General features: G+C 36.7%; 1 protein-coding gene across 2 annotated transcripts in view; it reads left to right on the top strand.

The window, feature by feature from the left end:
• The window catches only part of LOC306851400 (teneurin-4), a gene marked incomplete at its 5' end in the record, with an annotated part of 157,629 nt that overhangs the window by 12,823 nt on the left and 125,400 nt on the right, over positions 1-19,406 (top strand). Inside the window, one exon of one of the 2 annotated variants that reach the window (XM_079387594.1) lies at positions 18,595-18,813. The exons of the other annotated variant lie outside the window; for it this stretch is intronic. Within the exon in view, the coding sequence (XP_079243720.1) occupies positions 18,595-18,813 (219 nt within the window). The remainder of the gene's footprint in view (positions 1-18,594; positions 18,814-19,406) is intronic. 2 annotated transcript variants of the gene reach the window in all.

Genomic DNA, 19,406 nt, shown 5'->3' with positions numbered 1-19,406 from the left:
CTTCTGTGGAAATGCAAACTTATTATTTTTTTATTTCTCTTTCGATATGTATTATTTAGTAATTAATACCATTGCTCATACCAAGATTTGAACAAGGCTTTTAATCTAGTGTTTCTCAGACTTTATTTAATTTGAAGGCCCGTATCATTCCAACACAATATTCAAAGGCCCCCTTTATAGTATTAACAGAACTGTAATATCAATTAAAATATATTATTAACAGAAACTGGGAGTGCCAATATAGCTAAATTAAATACACACATTTGTGATTCCATAACTTTCAAGAACTGCAAGTTCTAAAAACAAAACATATGTATTGAAGTACCATGGTATTACTAAACGATGTACAAAAAAACAAACAAAGTTGACAATTCGTTATGAAAGGCCAGAGGAAAAAAAATACAACCTGTAGTGGTTTGCTGCTTTTAGTTTGTTTAGTTGGTTGACTTGTCAAATAGTATCCCAGCATAGCCAACAAATAAATTTCCAAAACACTCAAGCTAACCTCTTTAGGCTGGTTTAAGCTGTTTTTAATAGGTCTGGCTCAGATAAGACAATCTCCCAAGCCAAAACTCCATAGTAGCAACATGCTAAAAACTTAAAAATTTAAAATTTTGTATGTATATATATATATATATATATGTGTATGTATGTATGTATGTATATATATATATATATATATATATATATATATATATATATATATATATATATCTATATATATATATATCTATATATATATATATATATATATCTATATCTATATCTATATATATATATATATATATATATATATATTATGGGCTCTATATATATGCTGGTTTATGCCATCTTAGTTTGTCATCCATCTTGGCCAAGCTGTTATTCAGTTGGTTAAGCTTGTGGCCTCTCTGAAGGTCATTGCACACTGAGTCTGAAATTTTCATCCAAAATGTTTGCATGTTAAAAAAATAAATAGGACCTCACGTTGTGTCAATCACCTTTACACAATGCCTCCGAAACTTTTGTCCGTCATAAAAAAATTCGGATCAATTTCGATTTTCTACGTTTTTGCATCCGTAACATGCATTTTCATAGGAAAAAACTGAAAAACGCATGCAAAAATTTCGGACTCGGTGTGCAATGGCCTTTAGCCTGACCAGCTGAAAAGTTCTCGAAACCATTTTAAAACCAGCAAACAGACCAGTCTGGTCACATTGGGAGACCAGCAAACATATTTTTCAACAGGGACTTACAACTCCTTACAATCACAGGAGGCTATTTATACACAACAAGCACCACTCCACCAGTTTCTTCAGAAAATATAACAATTTAGTTTATTTTTAGACAATATGACTGCAGCTGCATTTTGCTTTGAGCAAGATGTTATCAAAATCTTTCTCGTTTGAGGTGCGTGTTTTGTTGCTTTGAATTAAATGGCATCGCAGCTATCACATCAAAGCACACTGTTATAAACACATCTCTTTGTAGTAATCGTTGTTATAATTAACTGCAAAACATGTCCTCTTTCATGTAGCCATTGACATTTAAAAAAAAATAAAAAGGTTGTTTGTATGCATAAAAAGTTTTTGTTTCTGCTGATTCCCTGAGTTGGCTGTTGACAAGTGCTAAAAAGTGGTCATGCTTGCGTGAGAGTGCAAACATTACTTCAAAGCAGACACCAGTGCCGGCGACTTTCGACTCGATTAATCACACTCGTGGTTCTTTTTTAATGTTTCTATTTATTTGTTTACTCCTTTTGGCTGTGGCGTTTCCTCAGATGGTGGATTAGCAGAGTTAGTGCTGCCTCATTTGACAGCTCATTCTGAGACTCTAAAGACCCTGGTGGACAATGCAGGCCTGTTATCTGCTGTGCTCCATAAGCGTTAGGTTTTGACGGCACAGACGTCTCTCACTAACATTCGATCAGAGCCCCGAGAGCTTCCTGAATACTGGGACACGCTACTGCCGCTGCCACTAATCACAAACCACAACAGTTTGTTGAATCATAAAGCCAAAATGCCACATTCTCTTACATTAGTCTAATGCTTTTTTATTGCTAGTTGGTAAATAATCCATTGGGATGTGTGCATATGTCTTTATATACAGATGTTAGTCTTGCAGTTTGTTAGATTTTCTCAGAATTGGGTCCGTGTGGACAGATCCAGATATCTTGGATTGATATTAGATGGCGGGTCGTTGAAGAACCATGTGGATATGAAGCAATTTTCCATCTTTTTTTTTTCCCCACCTTCAGCTGAAAATCTGTGTAATGGGTTTCTGCATATCACAATGATAGACATTTCTTATTTATTATGCATGCTCAAATGACTGTAATTAACGCTTATCTGACTGACATCAAAATGTGTGTCATCGACCCTCGTACATGAAGCGTTACGCAAAAATATGATATGAAGTATGAGTCAGACCCAAGAGTGAAATAACAGATATGGAACAATGCATAAAAGCCACGAGTAATAAAATGTAATGGGGTTTATTTTATCATACTACATCACATTTTGGTTTCCCAGCTTAGCTAGAGTTATTAAACAGGCTTTGCCTTAAGCATCACTGTGGCTTTAACTAGAGACAATAGTGTTTCATTACTGCACACAATTGAAAACAAGACAGAAATTGCATTACATGACACTCTAATTTCAATCAAATGAATTGCATTTCTTCTATGATATTAGGCTTGGCATTTCGTTTAGGCTTGTTTGGCTGAAAGAGCACATTATACATATATATTATGCAGTTTAATCCAGTTAAATTTATTTTGTACCGCTTATTGTACATGCACACCATCCCAAAACCCCAGTGAGCAAGTTAAATAAGACAGTGGTGAAGCAAAAGTCCTTAAGATAGCAAGCGGAGAAGGAGGATTAAACCTTGGGAGGAACTAAAAGGAAATCCATCCTCTTGTTAAGCAATTTTTTGGAAATATTTCTGGGTTATTTCTAGCCATATGATTATGAACAAAATCTAAAGAAAGGTATAAAACTATAGTAGGCTAACCGTCATCTATGTTTTGATTTAGATTATAGTTTTAAATATTTAATTATTTATATTTATTAATATTTTTTATGAATTTCATAGTGTATGACTTAAAGTATGGATCTGGAGGGGGAAAAAAAGTAATAATAATAAAGAAATCCGAAACTTTTTCTTCCGAGACTTAGTTTAAATTTAATCTTCATATAACAAAAAAATAAATTACCAATAAATAACAAAACCGGCTCAAATATCCAGACTTAAGACTTATGAAGTACTAATGCTTCGAACTATCTTCTGCCTTTAAGTCTAGATTCTAGAAGGAAAATCTAGCAATTACCCACTCCAGGAATAAATAACTATGTTTAAAACAAGTAAACAAAGGAAAAGGAACGTAAGCTTTATTAGATTTGCTTCCCAGTCTCCCAGAATGAATGTTAATGATGAAGTGCCTTTCAGCAACAGTAATAATGAAAACAAATGTATTACTTTCTGCCTCTGTGCTGTTAGAGAGAAATGATTGTCAGAGCTAATATGATTAGCATGCAACCTCATGCATAATCAGAAGATAGCATTGTCAGCAATGACTGGCCAATATCTTTTGCTAAATTGCAATGTTTTAGTAGTAATTTTATAGACAGTGACATGACAGTTGATGGACGTATGTTCTATTGATCTAGCAGCTAATGACTCTGCATGTAATATTCAACAGTTACACTGTTGCCTTGTTGACAGTTGGTCATTTTGTTCTAGAATGCACAGAAAACTGGACCAACTATTTTTACCAACTGTAATTATGCAATTATGTATTCATATCAATTAAAATCAGTTACAATTAGTTTAAAGCATTAATTGGCAAAAAAAAGTCCAAAAAGCAAGGACTTTTTACCTACTCGCAGAAGTTTCATAAAGCCAACCAGATTCCATGAGGCTGAAACTGTTGAAATCTAACCTTGCCAAAGAGTTTTGGGAAATTTCAGCCTTTCAATACTGAAGTCGACAGAAGCTGAACACTTCATGCAGAGTATTACCTAGATAGCCATTGAATGGACTGAGTTGCTGTAAAAAGAACACACTTGACGAACTATTTGAAGCTAAGCTGGTGCTCTTGAAGGTAGAAGACTGTCATAGACCGCTCTGTATCATCTTACCAGTTGCTGCATTAATGCTCATAATGAGGCTGAAAAGGAGTCATTTAGCTCAACCTTCTGGCAAGTATGTGACTCTAAAAGTAGTCTCTGTTACAGAACAACCTTGGATCCGATGCCCATTAAAAAAGAAGCTCCTAGCTTGCCTTTTTAAGGACACTGAAGTACTGAAATGCCACTGTCTACCTAGTGTCAGCCAGGAGGGTTTTGGCATGAGTTCGGTTTTATTTTAGCCTTTTCTTTCCCTCAGAGCTGCTCACAAAGCCCTGCTGTCACCATCTCACCGGCAGCCTTATCGTAGCTGTATAGATGGCTTGCTTTTTTTACAGGTTACACAAGCACTACTTTCCTCAGTTTGACCCCAAACAGACCGCATTCACAGAGGGTGGGAGCGAAAGAGCAGGTTGACCTATAGCAAAAGAAGCCTGTGTGTTTTTACTTTTTTATTGTTTATCATAGCTTTCAGGAATTGAAACTATAAGTGAAACTAGAAATATCAGGACTGCGACTTACAGAGTTTTGTTCACCAGTGGGATACACTAAATTCTGTACACTAACAACTCTTTCTAATTAAAACTTACGATAAATTTTACGATATTTGATGACTTGAAACTTTTTACAATGACTTGAAGCAATTTTACACATTTTATAGTTGTTTATCAAACTACAGTAGCGATTGAGATTAGGGGTTGGATTTGAGTTACACAGGCTGTACATTTAGGTTGCATATTTGTACAACCCAACTTACATTTTCTTATAGATTTGTTATTTTTTACAAATTATTTTTCTGGATTTTTGGAATACATCGTGTTTTTGATTACTTTTAGCAAGGGCATGTCCACATGAAGGACCAAGACAAGTAAACATCTCTTTCAAGCTATGCTATAGATTTATGTTAGGCTTTTACATTTTGTATGACCCAACTTATACGATTTCTTATGAATTGACTGCACCATTTCTTATAAATTATTGCGTATTCTGTATGAGGTTGTTGATACTTGAGATTTGCAAGGGCATGTCCACCCGAAGGACCGTGGTGGTGTAAAGTTCATGCCATAATAACGACTGCCCAAATTGGGGGGCTTCCAGGTGCGCATGCAGTCAGAATTTGTGCTGACTGGAAAACAAGGTCTCACCCGAACCTCATCAGTGCAAAAGTTTGTCGGTAAAAGTATCTGTAATGAGCTGTTGCTCTACTTCTCATTACTAGGTCCAAGAGAGGACCCAACAGGAACAACACATAAATCAAATACAGGCCTTTCTGTTTTAGAAAAGGGACAACAAATGAGAAAGTGGGCTGTGCTTCTCCAGTAAATTAGTCTGTAGAGCCTGTGTCATTATTGTAATGATATATGATAAGATATATGTACTTCTTTTTTTTTGCATCATGATATGACTTATTGGCTCAAGTATCCATTTCTAAGCAGGTGAGGTTGGGGCTTACTGCTAAATTAAGGCTTCGCACCAGAGATATGTCACTCAGAATTGAATGGAGATACTGTTAGTTATATTATCCCTCTCTTGTGCATTTGATATTTAAACCATTAGCAACCCACGTACTGTGTAAACTAACGCAGCAGGAGGGTCTTTCTCATCCCCTCACATTTCATGCTTTTATTTCACACAGATTTGTTTTGTGACTGATTTGTGTTATGTTTGAGACAGAAATAGTCACAGAAATGGCTCATTACCCCATTCCATTAATGGTAAAACAATTCGTATCAATCATTTGTATACAATAGTTTTCTTCGGGATAACTCTGGTAATGTACCGTTGCGTATGATTTTTATTATGCGCATCCTTTGCTTTCATGAAAGCAGTTTCAGTACGTTTTTGCATTTTTCTTGGATGGTGGTCTCAGCAAATGTGTGGAGAATGGATCAATACTTCATCCCTAGCTAATCGTAAACCATGGCAACAGCTCGAGCTGGCAGAGATTGGTCTTGTACAGAGCTTTAGAGAGAAATGCAGTCTTAAAAAGTCAGGATATTGCAAAATTGGCATTTAGCCATCGCGCCGTAAAGACTGATGCTTAAATAAAAAAGTCTGTGAGTTTACGCAGGTAGATTTTGAAGTGTGTGTATGGATGATGGTAGGTGATCCTGCACACCACTGAGGTGTTGGTCTTAAGTTTGTTATTACTGAAAACACAAAGAACAAATGTTAAATGCTAATAATAATAAAATATAACTATATATGCATAGTTAGGATAGTAAAACAAGGAAGAAGAAAATAGAACATCTTTTGTTGTCTGTGTTAACCACTACAGTATTTGGCTCAAAGTCATCTGTGACTTGGTACAAGCTAGCCAAATTAGCCAGATGCCAACATGGACAGGTTGCCTGTCATCCTCAATAATCATGAACAAAAGTTCACTGACTATGTTAAATGTGTGTCCACTTGCAGTGAGGATAAACATGGTTTGTGCCAACAACAATTTGTTTTGTGCTGCAAATTATTGGCCAAGAGCATCAAAATTCAAGAGACATTTGGAGCCCGTACTTGTCAACTTTCCAATTCAGCCTATGCAATCATTTTGTCTATTGTTGGGTCTATGCAGTTCATGCTAATATTGATACATTTCTGGACGTTTCTGTTCACTTTTATTCAATTGAACAATTAAGGAATGGAGTTGGGTGTCCAAAACCAGACGTGAACCGCTGTGCTTTAAGTTCAGTGCACACTGTATGATTTTGCCCATGATTTTGCTGTCTGAGACAAATTTCTGGCATAAAAAAATATATATTTTTTTTTTTCATCATATGGCAGAATTGTGAGTCTTTGAATGCCTTTGAATTCATGAAGTGAACTTTTGCCTGTATGGCGTTCTTTTGCCTGTATGGCGATGCTTTGTCTGGACACAAGTACAGAATGATATCTGTGACCGGTCTTATGTCGCTTCTCGTCCGTTGTCGGCCGGCTTGTCTGGACACAAGTACAGAATGATATCTGTGACCGGTCTTATGTCGCTTCTCAGCCGTTGTCGGCCGGCTTGTCTGGACACAAGTACAGAATATCATCTGTGACTGGTCTTATGTCGCTTCTCAGCCGTTGTCGGCCGGCTTGTCTATGATGAAGTCTTGGCTACCATTTATTGTACAGTCTGGCATGAAACACTGTACATGTCGAACAATCTGCCTGGTCTGTCTCTTTAAGATCACACCATACATGCTGCCATTACATTAGCTTAATGGTTCAGAAAAAAAACATACAGCGTATAGAGGGCTTTAGTTAGCTTGTGAATAAATCTGTATAGTTATCAGGAAAGTTCAGCTGTCCATCTTTCATCATAACTCCCTGCTGAGAGAAAAGTTTTACATTTCCGCACACCTTTTATATAGAAGTGGCGCATTAGAGCCACATGATCAACTGTGTGCATCTTTCTGCAGGGTGTATTTTAGCATTTTATTAGGCCAGGCCCTCAATGCACAGAGGCGCCATGGGTACAGGTTTGGTGCCATCCTCGCACATCATCGCCGCAGGCTAGCCACATGCAGCACTAATGAGCTGCTTATATTTGCAGGCTTGGCCTGCTCTCTCCACCACCAAAAGTAAACTTTTGAGGCTTTAAGAGGATTGTGAAGGATTTCTTGATTTATTTTTGTCCTTCGGAACAGGCCGAATGCAACCCGCAACTGACAACCTCAGAAAGGACACGAGCTAATTACATGTGATTAGCATTGTTGTGGCTAGAGTTAGCCATGTTTTCGCTCTGGTGGCTACTGACAGAGTAACTGCGAGAGGAACATGTGTTTTAAACTGATTAACATGAACTGGCCTCTTTGATGTGGGAGCGCGTCTAGAGAGCTCCGCCGGGGAGGCGTGAAGGCGATTAGTAGACGGTTTTTAGGCCATTTGCTCTGTGAGATGGGACCTCAGAGGAGATGCTCGCTCAGTTCAGGGACGAAAGAGCTCCCACGTGCTGGTGAGGGACGGGAGGACGGTGACGGCGAGCTCGGAGGATATCGTTAACGCGAAGCGATGAAGAGATGTGAACCTGCCCTTCGTATTCCAGAACAAAGAGAGCCCCAGGGATGTTTGAATGGGCTATCTTGAAGGGGATTTGGCAGTGTCAGCCCTTGTCATGTCATGCGAGCTGAGTGTAAACATCAATAGCAGACAAGAAAAGATCAGACGGATCCAGATTTCAGTCTTAAATCCTGACAGAAAAGACTCTGAAGGCTTTATCAGTGTAGGAGTATTGCTGCTTGGAGCTCAGAATATCTGTCTAAGTGCAAGTTGTTGGCTGGAGAATATTGTAAGATATTTGCATGGAAATTTATGAATTTAAGATGTATTGTTAGGAGCAGCAAAGAATATTGTTGTCAAATGCAATTAAAAAATGTTGCATAACTATTTAGTTATGCTAATTTTATGCTAGCATTTGATATTAGAACACAAATACTTCGTAAATATGATTGGAGGAGCTACAAAGCCATAAAATAGTCAATGTATGCACGCTTGTGACCACACATCAGTTGAATTTTATATCAATGCATATACATTATAATCAGTGTTATTTTAGTATCATTCAGATGCTATTATAATTTTATTAATATTTGATTTATGTATTTGTATTTTTATTAAATTATACATTTTTTGTCATTTAAATCATGAGGTTTTTTTCTGCTTTAATTCAGCATATTTAATGTTATTTAATTTCATTTAGCCTTTATTTGTCACCGATCTGTTATTTCTCCACCAGTCACGATGCACTCACGCACCTGGTTTCTACGGTGGCCGAGAAGTGCAAAACAAATCACAATTCTGAAAACAAAATAACAAATTACAAATGCAAATGCAAATCTAAAAAACAAAATAAGTCAGAAAACACAATGACAAATCAGACAAACCGGAAAAGGTAGGTATAGTTTGAGACAGCGCCATTGGTTTGGAAATAGATTACTCATCGCTGACTGAACGAGACATCTATCAATCAAGGTGTACAGGAAGAATGAGAAGAAGAACAGTAGAGTCAATTGAAGCATCAGTTCCAGTGGTGCAGATGATAGAGCTCGTGTCAATGTGTTTTTGGACGTGATCGACCCGGGTTCGAGTCCGCCTTTTGCCAAACTTTTTTTCCTCCCTTTTCAAATCTCGTATCGCATCGGAAAGGCATTTATTTTGAAACAACAGAGTTGAAACAACTATTTTTTTTTTTTACAGTGTTGTCATACTGTATATTTCAAAGTTCCAATGCTAGGATCCTTGATTAGTAGAGATGGCATACTGAGTCTTCGGGCCATGTTACGGGACGTACACCTGGACAAATTCTTAACATTGTGTCAAGTAAAACTCTTGAGAATTCAGCGAAAGCCGGCTGATGTGCCTCCATAGCGGCAGCTGTGTGGAACCTAAACAACAGTTGTCAGATTTGCGGCCTGGATGAAAAAAAAATTATAAAAATCCCCATTCAGTGTTCTTTTGATTCCAATCTCCAGGCTTCAATCTGCTCCCTCGTGTCGTGTGCCGCCACTGAGCAGGAGAACAGATGGCGCCTTTCAGCAAGGCGGAGAATTGCGGAGAGGAGTCCCTTTCGCTCTGAAAAAGAAAAGAGACAAGGAAATAAGAGAAGGTGAATGAAGTAGGTGAGGAGAGACAGGCAGTGGAGGGTGACTGAGAAGAGAGACAGTAAAAGCCCTGTCTCTACTGTAGATAAAGTTATCCATGTCTTAAACTCACTGGATTAGAGTCTAAGATTTGTACGTCTCATCAATTACATATCTATCTTTATTTAACATCCTCAATATTATATTAATAATTACATAAGACTAACAAATCAGCTGAAAGCATCAATATGTGCATTACCACAGTGAAACAGGTGATAACAAGCAAAAAAGGGCTCATTATAAAAACCTGACAAGAAAAAAAAAAAAAAAAACACATTTACACAGTTTTGTCTGGCTTTTCTCCAGTTTTGATGTTAAAATTGGATATTATGCATAAAATCATATAATAAAAGCAAAATAAACCACAAGAGGGCTGGAAAGGTGTTGAATGTTAGTTCATTTATTTTCAAGAATAAATGCAACTGGGAAGTTCAAAAGAGGAAGAGAGCACAAATTGTCAACTTTCATATTGATTAGTATTTGGACTAATAGTTTGGTTGTGCCTAATTACTGGTTTTTATTGCATCCTCTCGGAAAGCAGGAAGTGCTGCAGTGATGGTTTAAATGTGTTGTTTGGGTCAGTCTTAAATGGTGCTTTTGTCTCTGCGGTCGTTAAATGCTGTTTTATTAGGCAGAAATATCATTTCCATTAACGCATGGTCAATAAAAGAAAACATTTGTGTGTATTTACAATTTGGTCTCAACTCTTGTGCATTACGCTGCTCCTCAAATGCAAAAACATATTGATTGTATGCTGCTAGATAGCGGAGTCTAGGAAAATTATGACTTTTTACAATCGCAATCCACCTTCCACTCATATTTGTGTGGTTTCTTGACTTGATGATACTTTTACAAGTGAATACGGTGGTGCTCGTTTGCTGACATATTTCCTTTTGAAGTTTGGAGATAATTTACTTTTGTAGTCAAGTAGTCAACTGGTATTAGGGGTTGGGCTTTTCACTTTAGAGAGCATTTGATTGGACAAATCTTTGTAGTGCAGGATGAGTCATCAGTATTTTTGGTCTGTTTTCACAGAAGAGAAAGACTCGTTTTTAAATGTGTGTAATAGTAGCATACTTGATGACCTCAAAGCAAACACACATGGTCTAAATGCAAAAAAACAACAACTTCATTTTGATTTCATGGGTTCTTTTCCGCATGCCAAAAAGTCATTTGGCAGAATGCTTTTGAAGTTCAAGCCAAAAACTCCAATCAGCTAGAGAGTTCACCATCAAACAAATCATCAATGCATGAATGCTGAATGTCAAGGGACGGTTTTTAACTTTCTCACTATGTAAATGTGTGTGTTTCCGCTCCATATTTATGGAAAAAGCGATTAAAGGAATATTGTTGCTGTAGTTCAACGCAACTTTTACTCTTATCAGAACCAGATGTGAGAGCTCTGGTGATTTTAGCACTTGCATAGCTTGGCCTTTTGAGGAGAAATCCACACCTGGGGTGTTGATGGGAGTTTTGGCCACTGATGATCTCTGATTATCTCTGTGACTGCCGGGAATTTTGAAGTGCTTTGTCGCCTGTAATTTGAAAATAATATCAACAAAAGATGTTTATCCAGGAACATGTCCTACTTGACAAAATTGTGGACATTGAGGTCAATTACTTTTGAAACTGCAGGTTTTCATTGTATCATAGCATGGCGGATATGAAACCGTCAGGTATCTATTTCCTCCCATTACACAGAATGACGCAAAGGTTTCTCACTTCAGTGAGTAATACTGTGATGTGCTCGACACTGCTGTGAGAAGTTTAGATCACTGGGCTTGTTTATATGATCTCTCAGATCTCTCAGTTCCAGTAATAGAAACCGAACATGGTATTACCAACACACAAATACCAAAGTGTGTGTGTGTGGGGGGGGGGGGGGTTGTTCATTTATTTGGATGTGTACCATGGCAATACCATGATTTTATTTCAAGTACCTTGGTACAAATTACAAATAATATGGTATATTAATATTTTTTATCATATATCATATCAGTATCATGTAGTAGTATAATGAATGTGAAAGTATGCTTTAAAGTTTCTGTTGGTTAAAATGACCTTCCAATACCATACAGGGTTCCTACAGTCACAAATATAGCAATATCAGGTAATTTTTACATTTATAAAATCCTTAAACTGAATGTATTGATATTGAATCAGTATCATCAGCTAAATATCACTCGTGTCTCTAAAAACTTGTAAGACTCAATTATGTGTGATCTGGGAGTTTGAGCTGACTTTTTAGTAGAATTATCGAATGGATTCACAAATTGGTCTGAATGTTTCATTGGTAAGTCTGTGTGAATTTGAATGATTTTTAATTTTTACTGAATTACTACAGATGATCTGAAAGACTGTGAAAAGCCATGGAAATTCATAAAGTGACAGAAACCTGACCATGGCAACATCACAGTATTTTCTTTTGAAAGCTTTACACTAATACACACTTTTTGATCACCTTGTCTCATTCAGTTTACACTTTTAAGCCTTTTTTTTTTTTTACCTAAAGCAAATTGAAAGAGTGTGTGATGTGTAAGTCACAGGATGGTTCTCTTTATTTTAGTACTTGTGTTTTAGACATTCAGAGATCTTGTTATCTGGAAGGCAAGAGCCAGAGAAGTTGGGCTAACTTATTGCTCTTTAATTCTCCTGTCAGCTGCAAAATCTTTTCAGCCCTCGGCTTCCTCTTGGTAGCCATAATGGTTATAGTGAACATGAAGACATGCCTCAGCTGAAGACAAAAGAACACCTCTGCATTTCTAGATATAGACTCTCAAAGAAATTGGATTGTCTTAGGGTGTTATTTTATGCAGACAATGGTGAATGCAAACTTCAGTAAAAGGTATCTAAAAGGTACCAAACAGTGGTATCACGGTAGCCCCATGGGGTTTAAACATATACCACAGTAGTACATGTAGTGCCATATAAATACCATGAAACATGAATGAAAAAGGCAATCATAGTAGCATGCTTTTTGTAAGGATTACTTTGTTTTTCACACAATGAGATATGACAAATTATCACATTATTTGCATGTCGCATAAATAGTAATACTTCTCAGTTTGTTAGTGTGAGAGCAAATTCACGAAGGACCCTTGCAAAAAGGTAATGTGACAGTACCATGCTACAGTGGTGCTATTATCTTTTCAGAAGTGTTAAAGGTAAGAGTATGTGAAAGAACCACAGTTTTTGTCCATCGAATTTGAAGTGCACTAAATACACAAAACTAATATAGGCTCCAACATAAAACCAACACATGCTTTAAAAAAAAAAAGCCCCCCAAACAAAAAAATGCCTAAAAAAAAGAATATATATATATATATATATATATATATATATATATATATATATATATATATATATATATATATATATATATATATATATATATATATATATATAGTTGCAGTCTTTAGCTGAAATGAACAATATCGTGGAAGTAAAAAAAATAATAATTTTTCTTAATCACAAATTATGATTACAGGGGCAGATTAATAAAGACTTTTTTGCAGTTCCTTGCCAAATACTATATTATGGCCTCAGAACACTTTTACCACAGTGTATGATTTCTAAACTAAGAAATTTTGATAGTAGCATCACATATCCAGCTTCATATTTGTGACTTTTCTAACATGGTAAACTTGCTCGGTAGCTCACCTGGTACAGCATTGCGCTTGTGATATGGAGCAGCTATTAGTACCATGAAACACAAAAAAGTCACAACACTCAAAAAAAATAAAAAAAAGAGCTCGAAGACCAGTTAAAATTATATGGATGCTTCAGCAATTGCATTTTTATCTTACGTTGTTAATACTATCACTATAGGTGGTAGGTGGTATTTTCAAACATGGTACAGCGCCACTCATTGGACATTTGATTTACAAATTGCTGTGAGGCAATAAACAACATAAAACATTGTCAGAATCGTGTTCATCTGTTTTGGATAAAACAAAATGTAATCAAATTGTTGACTCTTGAATTCTAACGCTAGGCTAACTTTTACAGCACAGAGATCAGTGGCCATATTGATTTGAAATGTTCCATGAAAAGTGCCGAGTATACTAACACGTTATTTTTTATAGAGATGGCATAGTGAAATTTATCAGCACAAAGAGATTCTTTTGTCTGATAAAATGATTAAAATCTTTGAATTAGCATGTTGCTTAGGGCTAGAGCATTCAATTTCCCTCTGATTTTAAGGGATGTTAATGGAAAGGGTTAAGAGAGAACAAAAATGTTTCATTCGGGAACACCTCATGCTTGACAAAATCACAGTGGAGTCCAAAGATAATACCATGGTACATCTCCAAAATGATTTCTACTTAAATGTTTTCTTCTTATTAAATTGTACACACCTTTGGAGCACAGAAAGCACGTTGTGAGTTTCTCTGCATAAAGCCGTGCTTAATAATTTGATGCTTCAACATGCTCTTTAGGTCTTTTTGCCCACTAAGCACAGCACTGTCATAAAACCATACTACCCTATGGTCTCGTATACTTCAACCATTTTATGGATGTGAGAACTGTGGTAGTAACTCATTTCCTGCCATTTCAGCCGCCTTTTCACCATCAGCAGCTGTGCTGTTGTGAAATCGATGCCCCTTCATCCGCACTGCAATTATTTTTGTTCGCCATCAAACTGCTCTTACAAGTGAAATCCAGTATCTCCAGCAGACTCTTATAGATGCTAGTGTAATCTTCCTGTTTGATTCACGCCATGTTGTTATTGTTGCTAAAATAATGTATGCGTTGGATAATGCATGCGACATCCGACTTCATCTATTTAATTTGGTGGAAGAGGCTGCGTAATGGTATGAACTGACTACCCATAATGCAGTCTTATTGATTATAATGACATAATTTACAAAGCTCTTAGCTAGAGCCTATTAAGTGGTGCGACGTCCTATTTGAAAACCTCACTGACTAAAGCATCTTTACTTGGCGGGCTTTTGATGTTCATTTCGAAGTGCAAAGGACGTCTGAAGATGGCCCAGAGGCCAGGGCGGTGTAATTCAAGCATTGAGGCCAAGTAGAACAGAAAGCTGCCCCTGCTGTTTGTACCAATTGCCCTCGCAATTGGCTCTGTGTTCAGCCGGGTCTCCTGGGAGATGGGAAGATACAATGGGTTGCTGTGGCGACAGAAAAATCTCAGTCTACCTGCGAATCGGGGCCCGCCGGTAGTTCGCCTGCTCGTTTAATTAGGTGACTCCTGAGTAGATTAGGGCCTGTGTTAGCGTGGGTGGCCCGCTGCGCTCGTGCCCCAGGAGCACTGCAGTCATCGGCTGGGCTTGAAGGGCAGGCCACAGGGGAAAGTCTGTCAGGAACTGAAATAAGAGCAAACGGACTGAAAGAGAACTCTGACTCAACTCACGTCTTTTGTCAGATGGAAACTCGAGGATATAAGGCTACAGAAATCTGTATGAGAGAACTGCTGTGGTACTATGACGTATAAAGCGACTAAAGAATTAAACCCATTATTAGGTGTTAAAAGTCTTTCTTCTGTCCAAGTTATGCAGAGGTAAATTCGGTCTCACTTTATATTAGGTGGCCTTAACTACTATGTACTTGCATAAAAAAATAAGTACAATGTACTTATTGTGTTCATATTGTATTGCAAAACACTTTTTCTGCTATTGAGGTGGATGTGGGTAAGGTTAGGGACACGTTTGGTGGTATGGGTAGTGGGAAGTGATGAGTCAACAGTGTCATTAATTATAAATATAAATGCAATTACAGAAATTAATTACAGATGTAATTACATATAGGTATTGGATTTGGAGGTTTTGGATCAAGGTCTGCATTTAAAGTCACACCAGAGGTGTTCAGCTGGGATCAGGACTTTGCTTTCTGCAGACCAGTCAAGTTCTTCCACACTGACTGAATCAATCATGTCTTTTTGTACCGTGCCTTATACACAGAGGCACTGTCATGTTAGAATAGAAATGGGCCCTGTCCAAACTGAGGAGAGATGTGTTGATAATGTGTGTGAGTGCCGGTAAGAGTGTGGGAGAGATTGTTTGGAGGAAAAATGTGTGAATGTTTCTAAAGTTCTGTGTGTGCCACTAGTGGCCCCAAAACAAATGATTGCTTCACCTTCAGAATACCCATTCCTCTCTTTCATAGCGCTTCTGGAAGTCAGAGAAATTAAAATAAATTACGCAAGGTAGAATTAATTAAAAACAGGCCGCCATAGCCTGCAAGACAAATGCACCCCTCCGTGTGCAAAGGAATGCAAAACTTGCTCATGCTCCTCTGTGACTTTCAACACTTTTAAAGGACTTTAATAAGTAGTCTTCTGTCAGAGAAGAACAGATTAATGAGAAATTAAACTCACTGTTGGTTAAAAAGTGAAAAAAAAAAATTTTCTATTCATCAGTGTTTTGAGATTTAAATTAATATTTTTAGTAACGCAAACATTTTTTGCAAGCAGTTCAGGGAAAATGATTTGACCCATGATTAGGAAGGTTATTTTTCTGGCTTTTGCATCAGATTAATTGTCCCAGATTACAAATAAATCTGTGCATTTAATTCAGATTTAATTAAAAGGAATTTAGGCTCATTAGAGTAATGAGTGAAACAAGCCTGGAAGAGTGCAGCCAACACAGAAAATCAAAGAGAAACACCCCACAATTTTTGGTTAAAGACACTAATAGTTATACAAACTTGGCCTTTAGGCAAGTTTAAAAAAAAACAAATATTTATTCCCTCCTCAGTCGTACCGAACTAGTTCTACAACTCTTTTAATAGCCTCCATTGTTATGCGGCGTGTTCCCGGCAAGAGATCAGAGATTGAACGCTGGCTGATTCACAGATTTCCACTTCAGACACTTTCATGATTCACAATGAAATCAATGAAGTATTCTTTTAGAACGCAATATACAGTATCTAAACATTTAATATAGTTAAAGACCCTCTTACTATCAGTTCATACCCTGAAGTTGATCAAACAATCATTTGACCTCGTTCATGAAACACAAGCACAAAGAATTTCTGTTTAAATTGTTCATAAAGACTTTCTTCATAGAAATGAACAGTACTACTTAGGAATAACTAACACTGTATGTTTTTGTGTTGAACGTTGAACAGTGTTGAGGCCTCTTTTACAATGAGGCAAATACAATTTTTAATTTGACTTAGCTTTGCTTTTGTTTAGCATGTTATCTAAAGTTTGTTGCTCGTTTTAGATGGACTATTATATAATGTCTTTTAAGACTTGTCAAATTGAAGTGATGAATGATGAGTTTGGAACACAAGGCTTCCATCTTTAAGATTTAACAGTCGGGAGGCTTGATTGGCATTTTAATGAATTGTATGGTAATTTCACTAATTGTTTCTTAATTCTCTTTCACTCAGTCAGCTGTACCTCATCCTTGCAGTAATTACATGTGTTTGTACCAGAAATATAAGGCAACATTTTTCTTTAACTTTGAATGATACTCCCTGTCAGCTTGTCAGTCTTTTCTTACATTGTCATATATAAGGAGCTAAGACACATTGTTCTCAGTATAAACCCCATTTAAGTCCTACAACTGGGCAAACTTTGTGAACTTTTGTGAGTACTTTTGTACTAGAAATGTTCGCTCGTGGATATTTATATCTTGCCACAGAATTGTATGTAAAAATGCTGCTATTGTTCTCGTTCTTATGCGGTCTCATATCTCACAAGGGTTTGCTCAAAAAGAAAAGATTAGCACAATTTTAGTGGGAACAAATCAAGTGGCGTGTGTGTGTGTGTGTGTGTGTGTGTGCGTATATATAGCTATATATTTTTCCCAGCAGGCCAGGCTGTTTCATTCTCATGTGCTGTGAAAGTTGTACTACTTCAAAGTACTTTAATATCATTACTTGTGTAACTTGTGTAAATTTGATTTTATGTAATTTGGGTCAATCTCGCAAAACTTTTCAATAACTAGGTCATGCTCATTTTACCCCCAAAATTTCATTCTACCGTAATGCAAATTTGTAATATTTAAAAACAAAGTACTATTTACATATGGAAGTATTAATATATATGATTTTTGGTGCTTTTTCTCAGATTTTTTTATTATTTACAATACATTGTGCGTGTTACAAATAATGAATAGACAAGAAAACAACAACAGTTTTAGAGTTTGTAGTGAAAATAGATTTTAAAAATTTTCTCGCCATGAAAATAGCCACAGAAGCTGGTATGGTGTTAAACACGAACAAAGAAAACAACAACAACAATTGCTTTGGTTTGTTAAAAAAAAATAAAAATCTTAATGTTTTTTTTACGTCTGGATAACTTTACAAAAAAAGTAATACATTTTTTCTTCATGGAAATATTTATAATGCTGCCTTGAATGTTTGCAGATTTAAATTATTTAAATATAATGAATTAAAGTGAACTGACAACTTCAAAAAATCTTAGCTGTCTTAAAATAAGCTTTGATTTCTTAATGCAAAATGAATTTATCTTTTTATTCTTTTTTTTTTTCTTGTGGTTTTGGGGTCACTTTTTTTGTGAGATTCACTCAATGATTGATTTATTCACTGTTGATTTAATAGTTTCAATCACTGTTTATCACCAGTGATCCTTTCTGAATTTTCCATTTGTTCTTTTGTTAAAGTTAGTCTGTCGATCTGTCTTTGGAAAATGTAATGTTTGTGACTCCTTTTTGGAGTCACAAAGCAAAAAAGATGTGTCAATCTCTCTGTCAGCTGGACAGATCTAAAGAGCAAAGACAAATGAATCAAGACAGACAGCTTTTATCTGTGCACTCATGGCATTTATCTATTCTCTGCATGTTTCTGCTGTTCATTTATTAATTTGGGTTATATGGTGTTATCTGGAAGTGTTTTTAAGTTCTCCCCCATGTGTTGTTTGTGTCTGTGGTCTACAGGTCCTCCTCTTCATTGCTCATCTACCTCCTCTTCCCCTGTCGACTCCCCTTACCCTCCCCCTTCCCATGCAGCCTATCAGAGCCAGGGAAGGTTGCTAGGTAACAGTGGGGCTCAGGCCGGCCGGGACTCTGAGTCAGAAGATGAGTTTGGCCCCAATTCATTCTTAGTTAAAACTGGCTCAGGGAACGTCGGTGCTCCAGCCACTGCAACTCTTAACGGTGAGTCCCTCTCAATATCGCTGCCTGCTAGAGGGGTCTCGACATCCCCTGCTGGACCTGCTGTGGAGCCTGTGGAGGTAGCCACAGGCCGAACATTCATTTTTTCCTGGATATTTTGGGTAGCGGTCAGATGTCAGCAGGATCTTTTTTAACTAAGGCCTGCTGAGAAGAGAAGCTTCTCTGGCTGGGGTTCAGGAAGTGAGGTGTGTCAGAGATGCTGAAGATTTATTGCAATCTGTTGAACTCCAGTTTAGAGCTGCTAAAGATATTGTGTTCTGTTAATCATTTATAATGATTTTGTTAAATAGGGTGACTAATTTACCTGGATTCATTTTACCATTCATTCTAAAATAAATTTAGGTCACACTTTATTTTAAGGTCCAATTCTCGCTATTAACAAACCATTAAATGTGACTTTTGCCTCAATAAAGTCTTAATTTGCTGCTTATTATTAGTTAGTAGTGGTTGTTAAGTTTAGATATTGGGTAGAATTAGGGATGTAGAATGCAAAATATTGGTTTTATAAGTACTAATAAACATCCAAAATGTTATTGATAGGCATACTAATAAGCAACTAGATAATAGTGAGAATT

Source organism: Barbus barbus, assembly GCF_936440315.1.
Source record: "Barbus barbus genome assembly, chromosome: 31".
Taxonomy (NCBI): domain Eukaryota; kingdom Metazoa; phylum Chordata; class Actinopteri; order Cypriniformes; family Cyprinidae; genus Barbus; species Barbus barbus.
This window is presented reverse-complemented; position numbering and strand designations above follow the sequence as displayed.